Source organism: Lepus europaeus, chromosome 3 (genome assembly GCF_033115175.1).
Source record: "Lepus europaeus isolate LE1 chromosome 3, mLepTim1.pri, whole genome shotgun sequence".
In the NCBI taxonomy this organism is placed as follows: Eukaryota; Metazoa; Chordata; class Mammalia; order Lagomorpha; family Leporidae; genus Lepus; species Lepus europaeus.
Genome location: NC_084829.1, coordinates 98,504,231 through 98,522,732, shown reverse-complemented (window position 1 = coordinate 98,522,732; position 18,502 = coordinate 98,504,231). Strand labels below are relative to the sequence as shown.

At 36.6% G+C, this 18,502-nt stretch overlaps 1 protein-coding gene across 5 annotated transcripts in view; it reads left to right on the top strand.

Moving 5' to 3' along the window:
- Positions 1-18,502, top strand: part of ASCC3 (activating signal cointegrator 1 complex subunit 3) — a 382,634-nt gene that overhangs the window by 104,608 nt on the left and 259,524 nt on the right. For all 5 annotated transcript variants that reach the window (XM_062186549.1, XM_062186553.1, XM_062186551.1 and 2 more), the window contains 2 exons: positions 15,438-15,638; positions 16,095-16,235. In XM_062186549.1, coding sequence (XP_062042533.1) covers positions 15,438-15,638; positions 16,095-16,235 — 342 coding nt within the window. The remainder of the gene's footprint in view (positions 1-15,437; positions 15,639-16,094; positions 16,236-18,502) is intronic.

The window sequence follows — 18,502 nt, the reverse complement described above, 5'->3', positions numbered from 1 at the left end:
GGGGCCCAAGGACTTGGGCCATCTTCTGCTTTCCCAGGCCATAGCAGAGAGCTGGGTGGGAAGAGGAGCAGCCGGGACTAGAACTGGTGCCCATATGGGATGCCGGCGCCACAGGCGGAGGATTAACCTACTGCCCCACGGTGCCGGCCCCAGTAGTATTAGTCTTGTGTTTAATAACAGATCTGGCCATCTGAGGAAGCCATAGAGGCTTGGATGATAAAAGTACTGGAAGTAGGAGGAACACTTTCTGTTTTCTTCTATCGCTGAATTTTAGATGCCTTTGAGGAACAAAAAAGATCACATTAGGAGAAAGTGGATTGGAGACATATCCTTTAAAATAAATTGAAGGATCATCAGAAGAGTAATAGGATTTAACTTTTTATCTCTGGAAGGCTAAACTCTAGGAATAATGAGAATTTTTTTAGTATGAAATATTTATGTTATGCTTGGGAGCTCCTTATTTAGGCTTCTGAATTTTTTATCAGACTTCAGTTTTTCTGTATTTTTTAGAGTTGACAGTTTTGGTTTTTTTTTTTTTTTTTTTTTTTTTTTTTTTTTTTTTTTTTTTTTAGTATCTCTATTTCCATTTTACTTCAGAGGTATAATTGCTATGTTTCCCAAAGCAGAAACCTTTATATAGTAAAAGGTATCTTATTTACTCCTGTCTTCTGACTTTTCAGGTCCCTGCCCTCTCCCTTTAACCTTGTGTTTAGTTTTATGTCATCTTCAGTTTCTGTGAGCCAAGACAAGTGTTTATTCCTTGCTTATTACCCCACCCTCAATGTTCAACAATAAAATAGCATACTACATTATTCTATATCTTTTTTTTTCTCATAATAGCATCTTTCTACCTCAGAAAACAGAAAACTTCATCTTGTGGTTACATAGAATTCCATATTCCATTGTATGGATGTGCCATAATTTATCCGAGTGGTTTCTGTTCATGACATATGTGTTTCTTTTTTTATTTTAAAGATTTATTTATTTATTTGAAAGAGTTACACAGAGAGAGGAGAGGGAGAGAGAGAGAGGGGTCTTCCATCCAATGGTTTACTCCCCAATTGGCCGCAACGGCCGGAGCTGTGCCGATCTGAAGCCGGGAGCCAGGAGCTGCTTCTGGGTCTCCCACACGTGTGCAGGGGCCCAAGGACTTGGGCCATCTTCTACTGCTTTCCCAGGCCATAGCAGAGAGCTGGATTGGAAGAGGAGCCCTTATGGGATGCCAATGCTTCAGGCCAGGGCATTTACCCACTGCACCATAGCACTGGCCCAGACATATACATTTCTAATGTTGGTGTCATAAATAATTTTATGATGAATAATCTTATGCATATTTTGTGCATGTACAATAATATTTTTGGAAACATTCTAAAACAATGAAATTGGTAGTCCAAAGGTTATATGCATTTGTGAGAGAAATACTATTTGTGTTCCTAAAATGAATTAGAGTCATATTCTGAAAATGCATTTGTGTTTACTGGAAAGTATTTATATATAACATTAGACTTCACACTTATAAATTTTTAATTTAAGCCAGGAGCTTCTTCCATGTCTTCCATGTGTGTTAGGGTCCCAAGTACTTGGGTCGTCTTCTGCTGCTTTTCTCAGGCCATTAGTAGGGAGCTGGATCAGAAGTGGAGCTGCCAGAACATGAACTGGCAACCACATGGGATGCCAGCATCGCAGGCAGTGGCCTTACCTGCTATGCCACAATGCCAGCATGTAGAAATAAAACAGAATTTTCATTAAATCATGTTTACTCTTATTGTATTGTTTTCTTTTTTTTTCTCTTCTATTGTATTCTTTAAAAATACTGGTTATAATCCAATAATTTTGTAACTCACCACTAGGGCATAACATCCTTTGTGAAGTGCACTGATAAGGAGTTTAGTTGACCATCTCTGTGTGGATGACAGTTGGACTGTTTACAAGAATTCCCTACAGTTTTCCTGCAGTTAAAACAAAATCATAAAAACCATAAGCATGGTTTTTAGCAATTTTCTTAGAGTATCTTAGAAATTATGTATTTTAAATTTTGTCTGTATGTTATTTAGTTAAAAGAGAAACAGGGAGAGAGAGTTAACAAACTGAGAGAAACAGAGAATCACACACCGAAACACAAGGAGGAATCTTTTGTTTAATGATTCATTCCTCAAATTCTGGAAACAATTGGGGCTGTGTCAGGCTGCAGCCAAGAGCCAGGACCTCCATCTGGTCTCATATGGGTGGTGGAGACCCCAGTATGTGACCCATCACCTGTGGTCGCCCAGGGTGCACATTAGCAAGAAGCTAAAATCAGACATCGAGCCGGGACTTGAATCCAAGCACTCCTATGTAGGATACTGGCATCCCCAAGTGACATCTTAACTGCTGTGCCACATGTTCACCCCAGAAATGACATTTGGTTACCTTTGTACCAAGAAAGAAATAACATTTCAGAGTAACAGCATGTGTTGGAATAGTATCTAAATATAGAAATATAAATATAGAAAATGTAGATATGTGAATTTAGATTTGGATTGGGTATAAACCAGTCAAGCAAGTTCTTGAGGATAAACAAAAAATATATAAGATATGAAACATTTCTTACTATAATTTGTATGTGTTTTTAATGATTTAGAAAATTCTGTGGTAGGTTAAGTGTTTGATTACCTTCTCATGCTTTATTAGAAGATTTTTTTAAATTGTAGATTTTAAAAAATGTAAAAAGTATATTTTTGTAAAGCACCCATTTTTGGTTTCCAGAACAAATATAGTGGGAGCTGATACAATGCAAGGTAACTTTGTGTTTCGCTGAACACTGCAATGAATGAGTATAGAAAAAGAGTTTGACTTACTTATGAAATCTAACAGAAGCAGTTATGAAACAATAAGTAAAGTGAAAAGAACAATTCATTAAGCTCCCTTTCTGGAGATAGTCATTGTGCTTACCTTGGAGTATTTTAAGTATTATTTAATTTATGAAAATTCATCAGCAGTGCAGCTCATGGAAGCTAATTACGATATAATCAAATTGACTCAGCTAAAGTGAGCACAGAAGAAAACAATATTCGATATTTGCTTTGTACTGTGTACTACACTAGGCATTAGGGAGACAAAGATGAAAAGCATAATTCCCAACTCCATAGTAGACTCTTACTCTAGGGGAAAGTAAATCTTTATCAGTTAACACTAATAAAGTATCAGTTACAATTTACTAACAGAATAATAAGGATTAGGTTATGACTCATAATATGTGGGAATAGATATTTTGACCTTACTGTTTTAGACCTTGGATTTTGGAATATAGAAAATAAGTATGAGTGATTGTCAGTTTTAAGAACATTAATCCTACTATGTAACATATTAGTGAAATGATTACTTGTTTTCTTATTTCTGTGCTTTCTGAGGATAACTACAGAGAATAAGATGTCAGGGAAAAAAAAATTCCTTTCTCTTCCCAAAGAATCCTCAAAATGGAAATATGTGAATATTTCATCTGATTTCTGTGACCTCCAGATTATGGCCGAGTCTTTCAGACTATATATGATATAATCAAGGCTTTTGGCTATTCCCCTTGGAGCCTTTCCCATAAAGGCTGTCTTTGGATAATGTATTTATCCATTTGAAAACATTATATAAGTTAGCTGTGTGTTTTGTGGAACTGTAGTGTTTAATTCAGTAGCCACTAGCCACATGTGGCCATTGAGCAGTTGGAATACCCGTAGTCAATCCTGAGATGTGAATAAATATAAAATGTGCTTATTTCTCAGACTTAGTAGGAGAAAAAGAATATAAAGTATCTTATGAATTTTTAAATTCCATACTAAAATGGTAATGTGTTAGATACACTAGGCTAAATAAAATGTGTAAAATTAGTTTAACTAATCTGCATCCTTCCAGTGCAGTAGTAGGAAGTTGTTTTGGAAGTGGAGGCAAAGACTTGATTCCAGCCACTCTAATGAATAACACCGGTGTCCCAAGTGGTAGGTTATACTGCAGTGCCCCCTTTTTTATTGTTTTTCAAGTTTCAACTAGAAAATTTAAGTTCACATTATGCCTCCGTTGGATAGTAATGATATTGACTAGGGGTAGTTAACTTTTAAAAATTTTTACTTGTTTTTTTCCTTTCCATTTGTAGGCATTCCTTGGTTTTATTTTTAATATGTATCCCTAGTCTTTTTTTTTTTTTAAGATTTATTTTATTTATTTGAAAGAGTTACAGAGAGAGGTAGAGACAGAGAGAGAGGTCCTCCATCCGTTGGTTCACTCCCCAGATGGCTGAAACGGCCGGAGCTGTGCCAATCCGAAGCCAGGAGCCAGGAGCTTCTTCTGGGTCTCTCACATAGGTGCAGGGGCCCAAGGACTTGGGCCATCTTCTGCGGCTATCCCAGGCCATAGCAGAGAGCTGGATCGGAAGAGGAGCAGCTGGGACTCGAACCGGCGCCCATATGAGATGCCAGTGCTTCAGGCCAGGGCTTTAACCTGCTGCGCCACAATGCCGGCCCCAAGCCCTAGTCTTTTAAGATTTCCGTATGACTTGTGATCTAATATTTAATTTATTATTCTTAGCAGAATATAAAAAGTACTGTCTAAATATTGACATCTAAATTATTTATTATAAATTGGGTTGTTTTTGTCTATGGACACATAATGGTCAGATAAACATATCTGTTATATTTTACCTATTCATAAATCTACCTGTCCTAAGATCTCTAAGGCATAATTTGAAGTCCTGAATTTCTTAACTTGTTTTTCTGAAGCAATTACTGAGCAATTCTGTCTGTCTGTACATATGACAATGAAAATTAGAGGGCCAAAGTGTAGGTTACTCCTGTCAGTTGTCAAGCAGTTGCCATAACCTGGAGGCTTTCCTAGCAACATGGGGCAAGGACTTATCCCAAGAGACTTGAGAAGAAGTGCTCCACAGTAAGAGTAGAAGGAGAGTAAGCACAGGAAGAGTTTCGTCTACTCATTAATATATTCCCTTCTGGTTTTTAATCAGGTGTTTTTAAATATGGTTGTGAACATAGTATAGATAGAATTTTATATTTCACTTAATGTATGTGTGATTTTTTTTCCGTGTTGCTCATATTCTCATTGGTTACCTTTTCCCTTACAGAATAGATCTTTTTTTAATAAGATTCATTTTATTTATTTATTTATTTAAAAGAGCAGTGGGGGATAGTATATAGTGAGAAAGACCTTCCATCTGCTGGTTAACACCCCAAGTGATCACAGCAGTCCAGGCTGGGCCAAGCCAAACCCAGGAGCCAGGAATTCCATCCTAGTCTCCCATATGGGTATGCTTGGGCCATCTTCCAGGGCCTCCTCAGGCATGTTTGCAGGAAGGTGATCAGAAGCTGAGTAGCCAGAACTTGAAACACCACTCTGATAATGGGATGCTGGAATTGCAAGTGTCCACTTAACCTGCTTTGCCAAAATGCCATCCCCCTTGGTTACTAAGTAAATTAAATTAAATAGGTATGTCATAGTTTAATTAATCATTCCTCTAACTTGAGAAATAACTTAATTATGAAAGCTGAAAACTTATCATGGATGTATGCGTTGCAGTCTTAATTTTTTACTCTGACCTTTCAAAATCATTTTTAGAAAGTTTTATCTACAAATAATTACCACATTACGTACTTAAGTTTATTTATATATAAATATATGTTTATATATTAAATGCTAAAATATTATATATTATATATTAAATGCTAAAATATTTTGCCTAAGTAATCACATCAACTATTGAAGTTAAAAAAATCAGAATACATTAAATATAGCTCAAGTGCATATTGAGTAACTAGACATTTCTCAAATATGTAAGGTCTGTGATATTGGATCGGATATGGTAACTGTATAAGCAAGACCTTGATTATAATTGGAAAACCAAAAGCTATTATTTAGTTATTGGAGACTTTTGCAAAATTATGTTAAAAGATTTATAAATCTACATAGACGTAACATATTCATATATCATATTTTTATTTTAGTAATTAAATTTTATGATTTTTTGGGTTTTTTTAGATTTTTATTTATTTGTTTTTTTAAATATTTATTTATTTATTTATTTGAAAGAGTTACAGAGAGAGTAGAGGCAGAGAGAGAGAGAGAGAGAGGGGTCTTCCATCCACTGGTTCACTCCCTAATTGGCTGCAACAGATGGAGCTGTGCCAATCTGAAGCCAGGAGCCAGGAGAAGCTTCCTGGTCTTCCACATGGGTTCAGGGGCCCAAGTACTTGGGCCATCTTCTACTGCTTTCCTAGGCCATAGCAGAGAGCTGGATCTGAAGTAGAGCAGCTAGGTCTTGAACTGGCCGGCGCCCATATGGGATGCTGGCACTATAGCTATATCCGCTGTGGTACAGTGCTAACCCCATAATGTATTTTTTAAAATAATTTCAATGGTACTATTTAGCTGCAAGAACAAAAACTTACAGTGAATATACCTTGTTAACTGTTTATATTAATTAAATGAACTTATTTTACCCATGAGTAATTTTTTGTGAGTTACTTTACCATTTAATACCTACAATTAACCATCTACAGACCCAAGGCATGCTATCCCTTTCAAGTTAAAGTACATATCATAAGCTTAAGTTTAAAATATTCCAAGAGGAGACACTAACATTTCAGCATATATTAAGGAATAATAATATAGATGCCACGGACATCCATTGCGTGAATACTTCAAAATGTGTGTGATAAATGGAATTAAAAGCAGAATCCATTTTGGTACAAAATTTTTTGATATTCCTGCATATGAGTATAATTTTCAGTTTGTTTTCTTTACCTCTGTGTAAAATGCAGTTTAGGTTCAAAAAGTCAGTCCCAGAGATGTCAGTGACTCAGCACATTTGGTTTGATCTCTGGAATCTGTGGAATCCCAAATCTCTAAATCTCTCATAAACCAATTGCACACCATAGTCTATTTAAAAAAATCACAGGATGAAAATTAACACAACTTACATTAGTATTTTAATTAACATACCTAAGTATTCATTAATTAGATAATTTTCTTTTAGATCATTTAGATATTATTTCAATTAAAGGTTTTTTTTTTTTTTTTTTTTTGACAGGCAGAGTGGACAGTGAGAGAGAGAGAGACAGAGAGAAAGGTCTTCCTTTTGCCGTTGGTTCACCCTGTAATGGCCGCCGCAGTAGCGCGCTGCGGCCAGCGCACCGCGCTGATCCGATGGCAGGAGCCAGGTGCTTCTCCTGGTCTCCCATGGGGTGCAGGACCCAAGGACTTGGGCCATCCTCCACTGCACTCCCTAGCCACAGCAGAGAGCTGGCCTGGAAGAGGGGCAACCGGGACAGGATCGGTGCCCCGACCGGGACTAGAACCCGGTGTGCCGGCGCCGCAAGGCGGAGGATTAGCCTGTTGAGCCACGGCGCCGGCAATTAAAGGTTTTTGAGTATGCACTGCTTTGTGTTTGTATGTGTGTGCACAAAATTAATCACTTTAAAATAGATGACTATGGACCTTCCTAATAGATTATGTTTAAGTAATCTGACCTTTTGTTCACAGCTAGAATCCACACCCATTCGTTCACTTAGCAAGTATTTATTAAGCATATCCTCTATGTGCCACAAACTGTTTGAATAGTCAAAAAGGTAGAGTCTCTGCTGTCACAGAGTTTACATTCTAATAGGGTGGGAGATTAAAAAAAAATCAGCATTTTACTAATTAACAAGCAAATGATATCAAATGTACACAGGAGTAACTTTCAATATATCATGAAGGAGAGAGGAAAAGGATGTAACAATTACTTTAAATTAGTTTTCTGGAAAAGTATCTTAAGAGAGGTGACCTAAGTTGAGAATAAAATGACAAGAAGCAGACCAGTGAAACAAATTGAAAAGTACAGCACAATCTAGGCAGCAGGAAGATCTGAAATGGAATCGCTAAATCAGCACTAAGTTGATATGCTCAAAGAGCTATACAGATATTAGAGTGACTAAGCAAGTACTCAGACAAGAAATAGGAAATGGGGTTAGGGAACATTTTATTGTGTGGGAATTGTAGGTCACAGTAAAGAATTTGAATTTTTATCCTCAGCACAGTGAAAAGCTTAGCAAGATTTTACATAAAGAATTCTGCAATATGATTGATATCCTTAAAGCTGTATCTGGCTACATTAAGGAAAACAGATTAGGGAATGTTAGAATCTGCTGGTAGTGCAGGTGAAGGATGATGCTGATTTATGTTAGAATCATAGCAGTGGAAATAAAGAGAGGTAGGAAGCACAGGCTATATATTTGAGATATGGCCAGTAGGTCTGATGATGATTTAAATGTAAGAGGGCAGAAATAAAGGGGAGATAAATCAAATATAAATCTTTTTTCTTGAGTACATGGATGGAAGTTTTACTGATGATAGGAGGAAGAAGACAGACTAAGAGGAAAATAATAAACATTTTCTAATATGCTATCAAGTAAAACTTTTAAATAGGTAATCGCACTTTAATCTGGAGGTCACAGACTTTTATAACATTAGTTTCAAAGATTTTCCAAAAATTATGTAAGTTGTAGTAGATCCAAAATTAAAATTTTCACTCTAATAATCTTTATGTTCTGTCTAAAATAAGAAGTTAACAAACAGGAGGTAAAGATTAGAGGATTTTTCTAGGAATAAAGTATATAAAGTTTTCTTTAAGAACCTTTCACCACTGTTCTTTTGTTCAAAGTCTTTCTGTTATTAATTTCTGCTACTTTGTCACTGTGTTTATGATCAGGAACTTTTTTTTTTTTTTTTTTTTTTTTTTTTTTTTTTGAGAGGCAGAGTGGATATTGAGAGAGAGAGACAGAGAGAAAGGTCTTCCTTTTTGCTGTTGGTTCACCCTCCAATGGCCGCTGCGGCCTGCGCATCTCACTGATCTGAAGGGAGGAGCCAGGTGCTTCTCCTGGTCTCCCATGCGGGTGCAGGGCCCAAGGACTTGGGCCATCCTCCACTGCACTCCCTGGCCATAGCAGAGAGCTGGCCTGGAAAAGGGGCAACCGGGACAGAATCCGGCGCCCCAACCGGGACTAGAACCCGGTGTACCGGCACCGCAAGGCAGAGGATTAGCCTGTTAAGCCACGGCGCCGGCCAATCACGAACTTCTTAATACTACATTCTAGGGGTGGTCATTGTGGTGCAGCAGGTTACATCACCACTTGGGACATCTACATCCCATATCCGACTGCAAGTTTGAGTCCCAGGTCATCCACTTCTGATCCAGCTTCCTACTAATGCACCTGGGAAAGCAGCTTATTTCCTATATATTCAGACTATATAAAGCAGTATATATTCTACATATTTAAAGACTACTTATACAAAGACTATATAAAGCAGTATATATTCTTTATATTTAGAATGTGTAAAACCAATACATGTGTTTCACTTTGAAAAATACCAAATATTTGGTAGCAATGATTGTTAAGCCCATATAATTACGTGTCAGTCTATGTATGAAGTAGAAATAAAACAATATTGTTTCTATATAGTTTTAAGTAAGTAAAGCAAGTTTTGATATAGCCATACTCTTTTTTTTATCTTTTACGACATTAATGAATATAATTTAAATGTCATTTTTCTTTTTAAAATTTTATTAATGTAAATAGAACAGATTTCATGTATTTGAGTATCATTTAAATATAAGAAATCTCTTATGCATGGTGCAATTAAGTATCTGTTTCCAGTAGCTTACAAACACATTTTTGAGTTTCCAGAGCCCTCTAGTGATTTTTTAAAATATTGTTGCATTTTCCATCGGAGTGCATTCCTTTTGTTTTTTATCAACAACCTGTTTTGTTTTCCTTATTTCAGAATTTAAAAAAAATTTTTTTTGAAGAAGTGGTACAGAATATGAACCGGTGAAGTAATTTATAAAATTTTGGAGGTTTTTTTTTTTAATGTGCTATTTCTATTCTTGTGTAAATACATGCAACGTTGTTTCATGGATTCTTCTGAAATGGTTCCTTTGAAATGAATAAGAGTTTCATGAATTGGCCAAATAGAGTATCATATAATATTACTTTAAACAGTAAATTTGGTGGTCATTTATATTTGATCTGAAACAAATGGAATTCAAATCCCATTAGAGGTGTGTATTTGAATGAGGCATGTACTTCTCTAGGCCTCGTTTTCCTCTGATAATTCTGATAATTTCTTCAGTATTTTTATTTATTTCCTGTTGAAAGAGTTACAGAGAGATAGGGAGAGATGTAAAGAGAAAGACATCTTCCATCCTCTGGTTCGTGCTCCAGATGGCTGCAGCAGCAAGGACTAGGCCATGCTGAACACAGGAACCAGGAGCTTCATTTGGGTCTCCCACATGGGTGGCAGGGGCCCAAACAATTGGGCCATCCTCTGCTTCTTTTCCTAGACCATTAGCAGGGAGTTGGATATTAAGTGGAGCAGCCAGGACACAACCAGCACCCATATGGGATGCCATCATTGCAGGTGGCAGCTTTACCTGCAATGCCATAACACCAGCCCCTTCCACCTTTTTCTGGAAAGTTTTTTAGAGGTTTCTAGAGTAGTCACAGTTCTTTTTTCTTTTTCCCACTGTATTGAATTTTTCTCTCCTAATTTAGATCTGAATCTTCTTGCTCTCAGAAGAGAAATTTGTCATTTCTCTAGTTTTAAACATTTTCCCTACAGTATTCCCAATGGGATTTTAATACACTTAACATACACTTTAAGTAGTAACTATTTCTCTTTTGCTCACTGAAAAATCCGCAGAGATGGAAATAGTCCCAACCTGTGATAGGTGCCATTCATTAATTTTTTTGATGAGTTGGAACTCCCTGAATATGGCATGCATGGCTCTTTGTAATCTGATCTTGGCCTGCTTTTTCATCTCTTCCTTGCATATATACCACACAACTTTTTACTAGTTCTAGGTGTTTCTTTTTTAAAAAAATTCTTCTATTAGAGAGCACACAAATGGAGAGAGAACTTCCATCCACTGGTTCATTACCCAAATGAAACACAGTACCCAGGACTGGGCCAAGTAAAAGCCAGAACTGTGTCCGCCATGTAGGTTGTGGGGAATCAAGTACTTACGCCATCACTGCTGCTCCCAGGGTACACATTAGCAGGAAGCCGAATTGAAAGCAGAGTAGCTGGGATTCCAGTCAGGCACTCTTGATTCTGGATGTGGCTGTCCCAAGGGCTGATTTGACCATTGTAGCAAATGCCTGCCCTCCCCTGCCAAGGAATGTGTGTGTGTGTGTGTCTGTCTGTCTGTCTTTCTGTCTTTTTCTTCCCTTCCCTCCCCTCCCCTCCCCTCCCTTCCCCTCCTCTCTCCTCTTTCATTTTTTTGGTGTTTTTTTTTTTAAGATTTTTATTTATTTATTTGAATGACCAGGATTACACAGAGGAGATGCAGAGAGAGAAAGAGGTCTTCCATCTGCTGGTTCACTCCCCAATTGGCCGCAATGGCTGGAGCTGCGCTGATCCGAAGCCAGGAGCCAGGAGCTTCTGGGTCTCCCACGTAGGTTCAGGGGCCCAAGGACTTGGGCCATCTTCTACTGCTCTCCCAGGCCATAGCAGAGAGCTGGATCGGAAGTGGAGCAGCCGGGTCTTGAACCAGCACTCATATGGATGCCAGTGCTTCAGGCCAGGGTGTTAATCCACTGCACCACAGCACCAGCCCCTCATTTTTTCTTTCATTGTATTCCTTCCTTTTTCCTCCTTCCTTCCCTCCCTCCCCTCTCCTTCCTTCTCTTGGCTCTCCCTTCTTTCTTTCCTTCCTTCCTTTTTAAATATTTATTTTACTTATTTATTTGAAAGGCAGAGTTATGGGGTAGGTAGGGGGAGGACAGAGAGAGATCTTCCATCTGCTCGGTCACTCCCCAAATGGCCACAATGGCTGGGGCTGGGACATGATGAAGCCAGGAGCCTGGAACTCCATCAGGGTCTCCCATGTGGGTGGTAGGAGCCCAAGCACTTGGGCCATCTTCCTTCTGCTTTACCAGGAGATTTAGCAGAAAGTTCAATGGGAAGTGGAGCAACCAGAACTCAAACCTGCACCCATATGGGATGCTGGTGTCTCAGGCTGGGGCTTAACCCTCTATACCACAACAGCTGCCCCCAGGTATTTTTCTAATACATTGTTCCTTCTGCCAGAAATGCTGTTCTTGGAGACTCTCCTCTCAGATACCACAATACGTAGTTAATATCTTTATTATTGAAAATAACTGATGTATTATAACTTTTGTATGTCTTTTTTTTTCCTTGAAACCACAAACTAATCCATTTATTAGTTTAGACACACTCTAACTTTTGTTACAAGAAAAAATTATATCAACAGGAGTTCATAGTATAATAATATTCTTATAATAAATTATCAGTACATATTCTTGAACTGATACTTTAGTTTATTTATTCCTGGAACTGTAACCTATAAGACTAAAAGAAAAGTAAATTTCTTAATGAAAATTGAATATAGGGTGTCTTTTTTTTTGTGCTAAACTACAGTATATTTTGGTTAGAGTCCTATTTCAGTGGAGAGTATTGAATATGCAGTGCATATCTTTTAAGCATTTTGCTCTCATTTAATTATAGCTCTTCTTTCAAATAGCCTGCATAAAATCATTCAGTAAAAATTTATTTAGCAGCTTATTATGTTCCTGTCAATTGATTAGGTTCTGGCATAATTCAGAAGGTAATAAAACAAGACCTTTGGTTTCAATCCAGTGGACCAGATATAAATATAAAGAAATCATTTCAATATTTGTAGTTAAGGGTCATCATGATCCGGTTCAAGAAAGTTATCTAAATAGCAGCAAGTGAGAGAAATGGGAGCTCCTTAAATCTCTTGAAATATGATAAAGAAGTAAATATAATAGTTCCTTAGGAAATTAAAGAGATTCAAATTACTTTTGAACTTGGACTTGAATGATAATGGAGTCTTTGAATTGGAAAAGGCTTTTTTCATTCTGTATCTATAGGTTAGTTGTATAGTCTAGATTTTATAAATGAGATGATACTGTATGTATATGTATATATATTTAATCTAATGTCTCATTCAGCATAATTATTTTGATATTCACCTATATTGTTATATGTCTCAATAACTCATTTTTATTGTTATTTAGTATTCCGTAATGTGAATTTATCACATTTTGTTTATCCATCTGTCAACAGACATTTGGATTGTTTTCCTTTTTTATAATATTACAAATAAAGCTGCTGTAAATATTCATATACAAGTTTTTGTATGGTAATGTACTTCTTTTCTCTTGTGTACACCTTGAAGGGGTATGTTGGGCAGTGTTTAATTTGAAAATTGCCATATTATTCTCCAGAATAATAGCAACTTTTTAGTTATCTCCCAGCAGGATGTGTGATTTCCAGTTGTACACATCCTCATCAACACTCGCAGTTCTTGAAAAAATTTTTAAGTTTTGGAATCTTTACATTTTTAGACACTTTAATAGATATGATTTTATTATTATGACTTTAACTTTCATTTTCCTAATGACTAATGGTGTTGAGCATACTTTTGAGTTTTTACTTGCCATCCATATGTGTTTTTAGGTAATACTACTATGCAACAGTTTTGCCTATTTTTAAAATTAGATTATTGTCTTATTGGTATGAGAATCCTTTTCATATTCTGCATACAAATGCTTTATCAGATATATGGTTTTCCAAGATTTTTCCTATTCTTTGGCTTAACCATTGTCATTTTCTTAACAGTTTCTGAAGATCATCACTTTGCAGTTTGCTTGTGTTCAGTTTATCAATTTATTTGTGAATTTTGTTGTATTTAAGAAATCTTGCAGCCGGCGCTGTGGCTCAACAGGCTAATCCTCCACCTTGCGGCATCGGCACAGCGGGTTCTGTCCCGGTTGCCCCTCTTCCAGGCCAGCTCTCTGCTGTGGCCTGGGAGGACAGTGGAGGATGGCCCAAGTGCTTGGGCCCTGCACCCCATGGGAGACCAGGAGAAGCACCTGGCTCCTGCCTTCGGATCAGCGCGGTGTGCGGCTGCAGCGGCCATTGGAGGGTGAACCAACAGCAAAGGAAGGCCTTTCTCTCTGTCTCTCTCTCTCTCACTGTCCACTCTGCCTGTCAAAAAATAAAAATAAAAATAAATAAAGAAAATAAAAAAAAGAAATCTTGCTTAATTCAAGACCACAAAAAATTTCTCCTCTGCTTTCATCCACAAATTTTATAGTCTCGGTTGTACATTTAAGCCAGTGATCCATTTTGAGTTAATTTTCTTTGTGTGCTGTGGAAGCCATGGATCCAAAATCAGGTTTATACATGTAGATATCCATTTGTCACAGCATTATTCTTTGAAGCTTCTGTTAGAGGGACATGTTAATAGAACATACACCATAGAATTTTTTAAGGATTAAATAATGAAAAAATACCAAAGGGCCTAGAATTGTGCATATTGCAGTGCAAACTCTGTGTAATATGTGACTGGTGTTCCTTTCTTACTTTAGAAAAGAGTTGTTGTTTTTTCTAAATTTTTAAAATTCTATTTTGGGGACCTTTCTTTTTTGTTTAGTTTTAATTTTTAACAGATGCAATGTGTTTCATATAGTTCTTAGAAAATAATGATTTTCCTTTCCTTCTCTCTCTCTCTCTCCCCTTCTTTCCCTCCTCCCCCCTTCCTTTCTGTCTCTCTCCTCTCCTCCTTTCCTTTTAGTTCTTGAAATAATATTTTTAATTTATGTTAAACTCAAGGGCTTAATTCTCTACCTATTAAGAGATCAAAAGGTAAAAAAGCAAAAATATCCTAGTTTAGTGGGTATATAGGCAGGGACCATTAACAGTACTCAGATGGAAAGGTGACCATCTCACCCATGTACAGTGAATTTAAAAGTAACCACAGATCATTAAAACTATAGTAGTTTAACATTTCTAACCATTGGTTTGACAAGACATGAAACAAAAGTTGACAAAAGTATATTTTCACCAATATTGATATACACATAAGCATTTCTTTTTTGGTTTTTTTTTACTCTATTAATTTATTAATCACCTTCAACCTAAATAAACTAGAACATGATCATGAAATCTGTAAATTAATATGAACTGAAAATACTTGCATTTAATTTTTTACATTATTTATAATTTTAATGTTTTTATTTTTTAAAATTTCAACAGACATAAAATTTTGCATATGAACTCCATACTATGAGATCGTTAATTACATGAATACAGTATTATTGTTTTATACGTAATGATTGTGTTCAAAGGTGCAGGTGTAGTCTCATCATATTTTTCAAATTTAGTGAGTTACAATTCCAAAATGTGTGAGAATTGTATAATAGTTGTAAGTTGTTCTCAACTGAATACACTTTATATGTAGGACATATTGATAGATTGAACAAATCAGTCTTTTTTTAAAAAAAAAAAAGGAAATAAATGATTTTATTTGATTTTTTTTATAAGTCCTTTACATTAATAGCATTTATAATGGGAATCATGCCTTTTTCATTCCCCAGATTGGACAGCTGGCTTTTAAAGGAATGAGAAGACTCAATAGAATTCAGTCAATAGTGTTTGAGACTGCCTACAACACTAATGAGAACATGCTGATTTGTGCCCCTACTGGTGCTGGAAAGACTAACATTGCAATGCTTACAGTCTTGCATGAAATTCGCCAACATTTTCAACAAGGTGTTTTAAGAAAGAATGAATTTAAGGTAGGAAAATCATAAAGCAGGCAACAAATTTTTTTATGATTATAACAATTAAGTTTTCAGTTGTATATGTTGTATGGAATATGGATGTTCTTAAGGACCTTGTTCTTGAAGTTACAAAACAAATACTACTTGATTTACTTCATTGTAATTAAGGCAACCCCTATTTGTAATATGAAAATGCTATTACCCTTGTGAAAAGCTATGAAAATATATTTAGCTTTGAAGCAGAACCAATTTTCAAAGTGATGAGGCTGTGTAAACAAACTTCGTTGTCCTTTAAATAGCTGCACACTTATCCAACCAAGATAAGTGCTTTTCATATATCACTATTAAGATTTTTCACTGGAAGTACCTAGAATCATATTTCACAGTAAATTGTGATTTGTATTGGCTACTTTGAAACAAATGACATTGTAGTTTTGGCTCATTCATCAAGCTAGTCTTCCTTTGGTACAGATTGTATATGTTGCTCCAATGAAAGCTTTGGCAGCTGAAATGACAAATTACTTCAGCAAACGTCTGGAGCCACTGGGCATCGTTGTGAAAGAATTGACTGGTGATATGCAGTTATCAAAAAATGAAATTTTACGAACTCAGGTATGTTGCTTGCTTACATGTTTTGTTTAACATCTTTTTTCAGGTAGTAGTTAATCTTATTAAATAAGCACAGCTATAATGTATAACCCAAGCATAATATAATCAACTTTTTTATTTGTAACTACATCTTACCTCTGCTCTGCAAGAATATTGTTAGGTTCCAGATGTAGTTTAGGTGTTTGACAATAAATGTGGCTCTTCTAAAAAAATAGAGATTGAGGATATAGATAATACCAGAGTTGAATTTTAAGTAGAGAAAATATATAGACCTTGAAAGGATTCCACTAACACGGTAAGCGATTCCATTAGGATGATTAGTATGTAATATAGGGTTTTAGTCATTCTTTATTTCTTCAAAAAGGAGATTATTAAATCATGCACTGTATAGAGTACAATATTGGGTGAAGTGAATAACAGCAAAAACATTTTAGACACACTTCCTGCCTTTAAGGATCTTATTACTACTAAGTAGGAAAAAATAGATTAAGACCACAACTGGATTATTTATTTTTTTTTTTGACAGGCAGAGTGGACAGTAGAGGGAGACAGAGAGAAAGGTCTTCCTTTTTGCCGTTGGTTCACCCTCCAATGGCCGCCACGGTAGGCGCGCTGCAGCCGGCGCACCGCGCTGTTCCAATGGCAGGAGCCAGGTGCTTCTGGTCTCCCATGGGGTGCAGGGCCCAAGCACTTGGGCTATCCTCCACTGCACTCCCTGGCCACAGCAGAGAACTGGCCTGGAAGAGGGGCAACCAGGACAGGATCGGTGCCCCGACCGGGACTAGAACCCGGTGTGCCGGCGCCGCAAGGCGGAGGATTAGCCTGTTAAGCCACGGCACCGGCCTGACAACTGGATTATTATTAATGAGAACATGTTAGTAAGGTAATGTACATAGTGTTTTTAAAAAATAAAATAATGACAACCAAATATTAATCAGAGACTTTGGAGAAATTTAATGGAAAATAGATGTTGCAACTTTTGAAAGAGTAGATGGGCATTGGTTTGAAATGTGGTTGGAGAATGAATTCATTTCCTAGGGGTGCTGTAGCACAGTGTTGCACTCCTGGCAATCCCTAGCATTCTTGGCTTGTAGACACATTTTTCTAATCTCTGCTTCCATCTTTACATGACTTTTTTCTCTGTGTCCTTTTTCCTACTCTTCTCTCTTAAGAATATTTGTCATTGAGTTTTTGACTCATCCTGTTAAGGAAAATCTCATCTCAAGAACCTTACTTTAATTACATTTGAAAAGATTCTTTGTCCAACTAAACTCACTTACAGGCTGAATGTTTCTGAACCTTTCTCCCCCAAATTTATGTTCTCTCTCCCTCCATCAGTCCCTCTTCTTCTTTCTTTATTTTTTAAAGATTTATTTATTTATTTGAAAGGTAGAATTATGGGGAAAGAGAGAGAGAGATCAAGAGATCTTCCATCACTGGTTCACTCCCCAAATGGAAGCCAGGAGGCTGGAACTCCAGCCAGGTTGGCAGGGACCCAAGCACTGAGGTCATCTTCCCCTGCTTTCTCAGGCACATTATCAGGGAACATGATCAGAAGTGGAACAGATGAGAGATGCACGTTGCCCCTGCTCCCTCTTTTCTTCCCTCTGTATGAGTACAGAAAAAAAGAAAAAAAACATATCTATAGATATTTACTTTTCAGTTCAGTTCATTAAAATATATATAGCACATGTATGGACTAATTTGTTTAAAAAATTACTGAAAATAGCACCTGTTGAAAGAATTCAAAGGGTGTAAAGGTTAAGGTGTGGTAACTTCATTTTTAAATCAATTCCAAAATGAACAACCATTTTAACCTGTATTATTAAATAATTGTCAGGGCTTTTGCTTTCAGAGAGATAAAATTAAATATGTTTAGTTGTAAAACTTGAAATTATAAGATTCTGTAATATCAATGATGACAGTATTTGTTACTGTTCTTTACTTTCAGTTTATGAAGGAGTACTATTCTCCCATTTAGTTATATGACAGTATAGGTAATTGAAATATTAAAATACTTTTGGATTGGTTGATAATGGTGACTGCCAAGAGTCCTCCAGGTATAGTTCCTAATTACTTATAAGTCAGTGACTAAAATGTTAGTGTCTGGCAGAGCAGGAGGTCTCTAAGACTCACTGGTAACCCTGAGACTTACTGGGTAGTTTCCTTACCAAATATAATTTCCTTTTCTGTACCACTGTTAACTTCCACATTAGACCTGACTCACATCTACAGTGGTCCAGGGTGGGAATGAGGGAATAAATACCCTT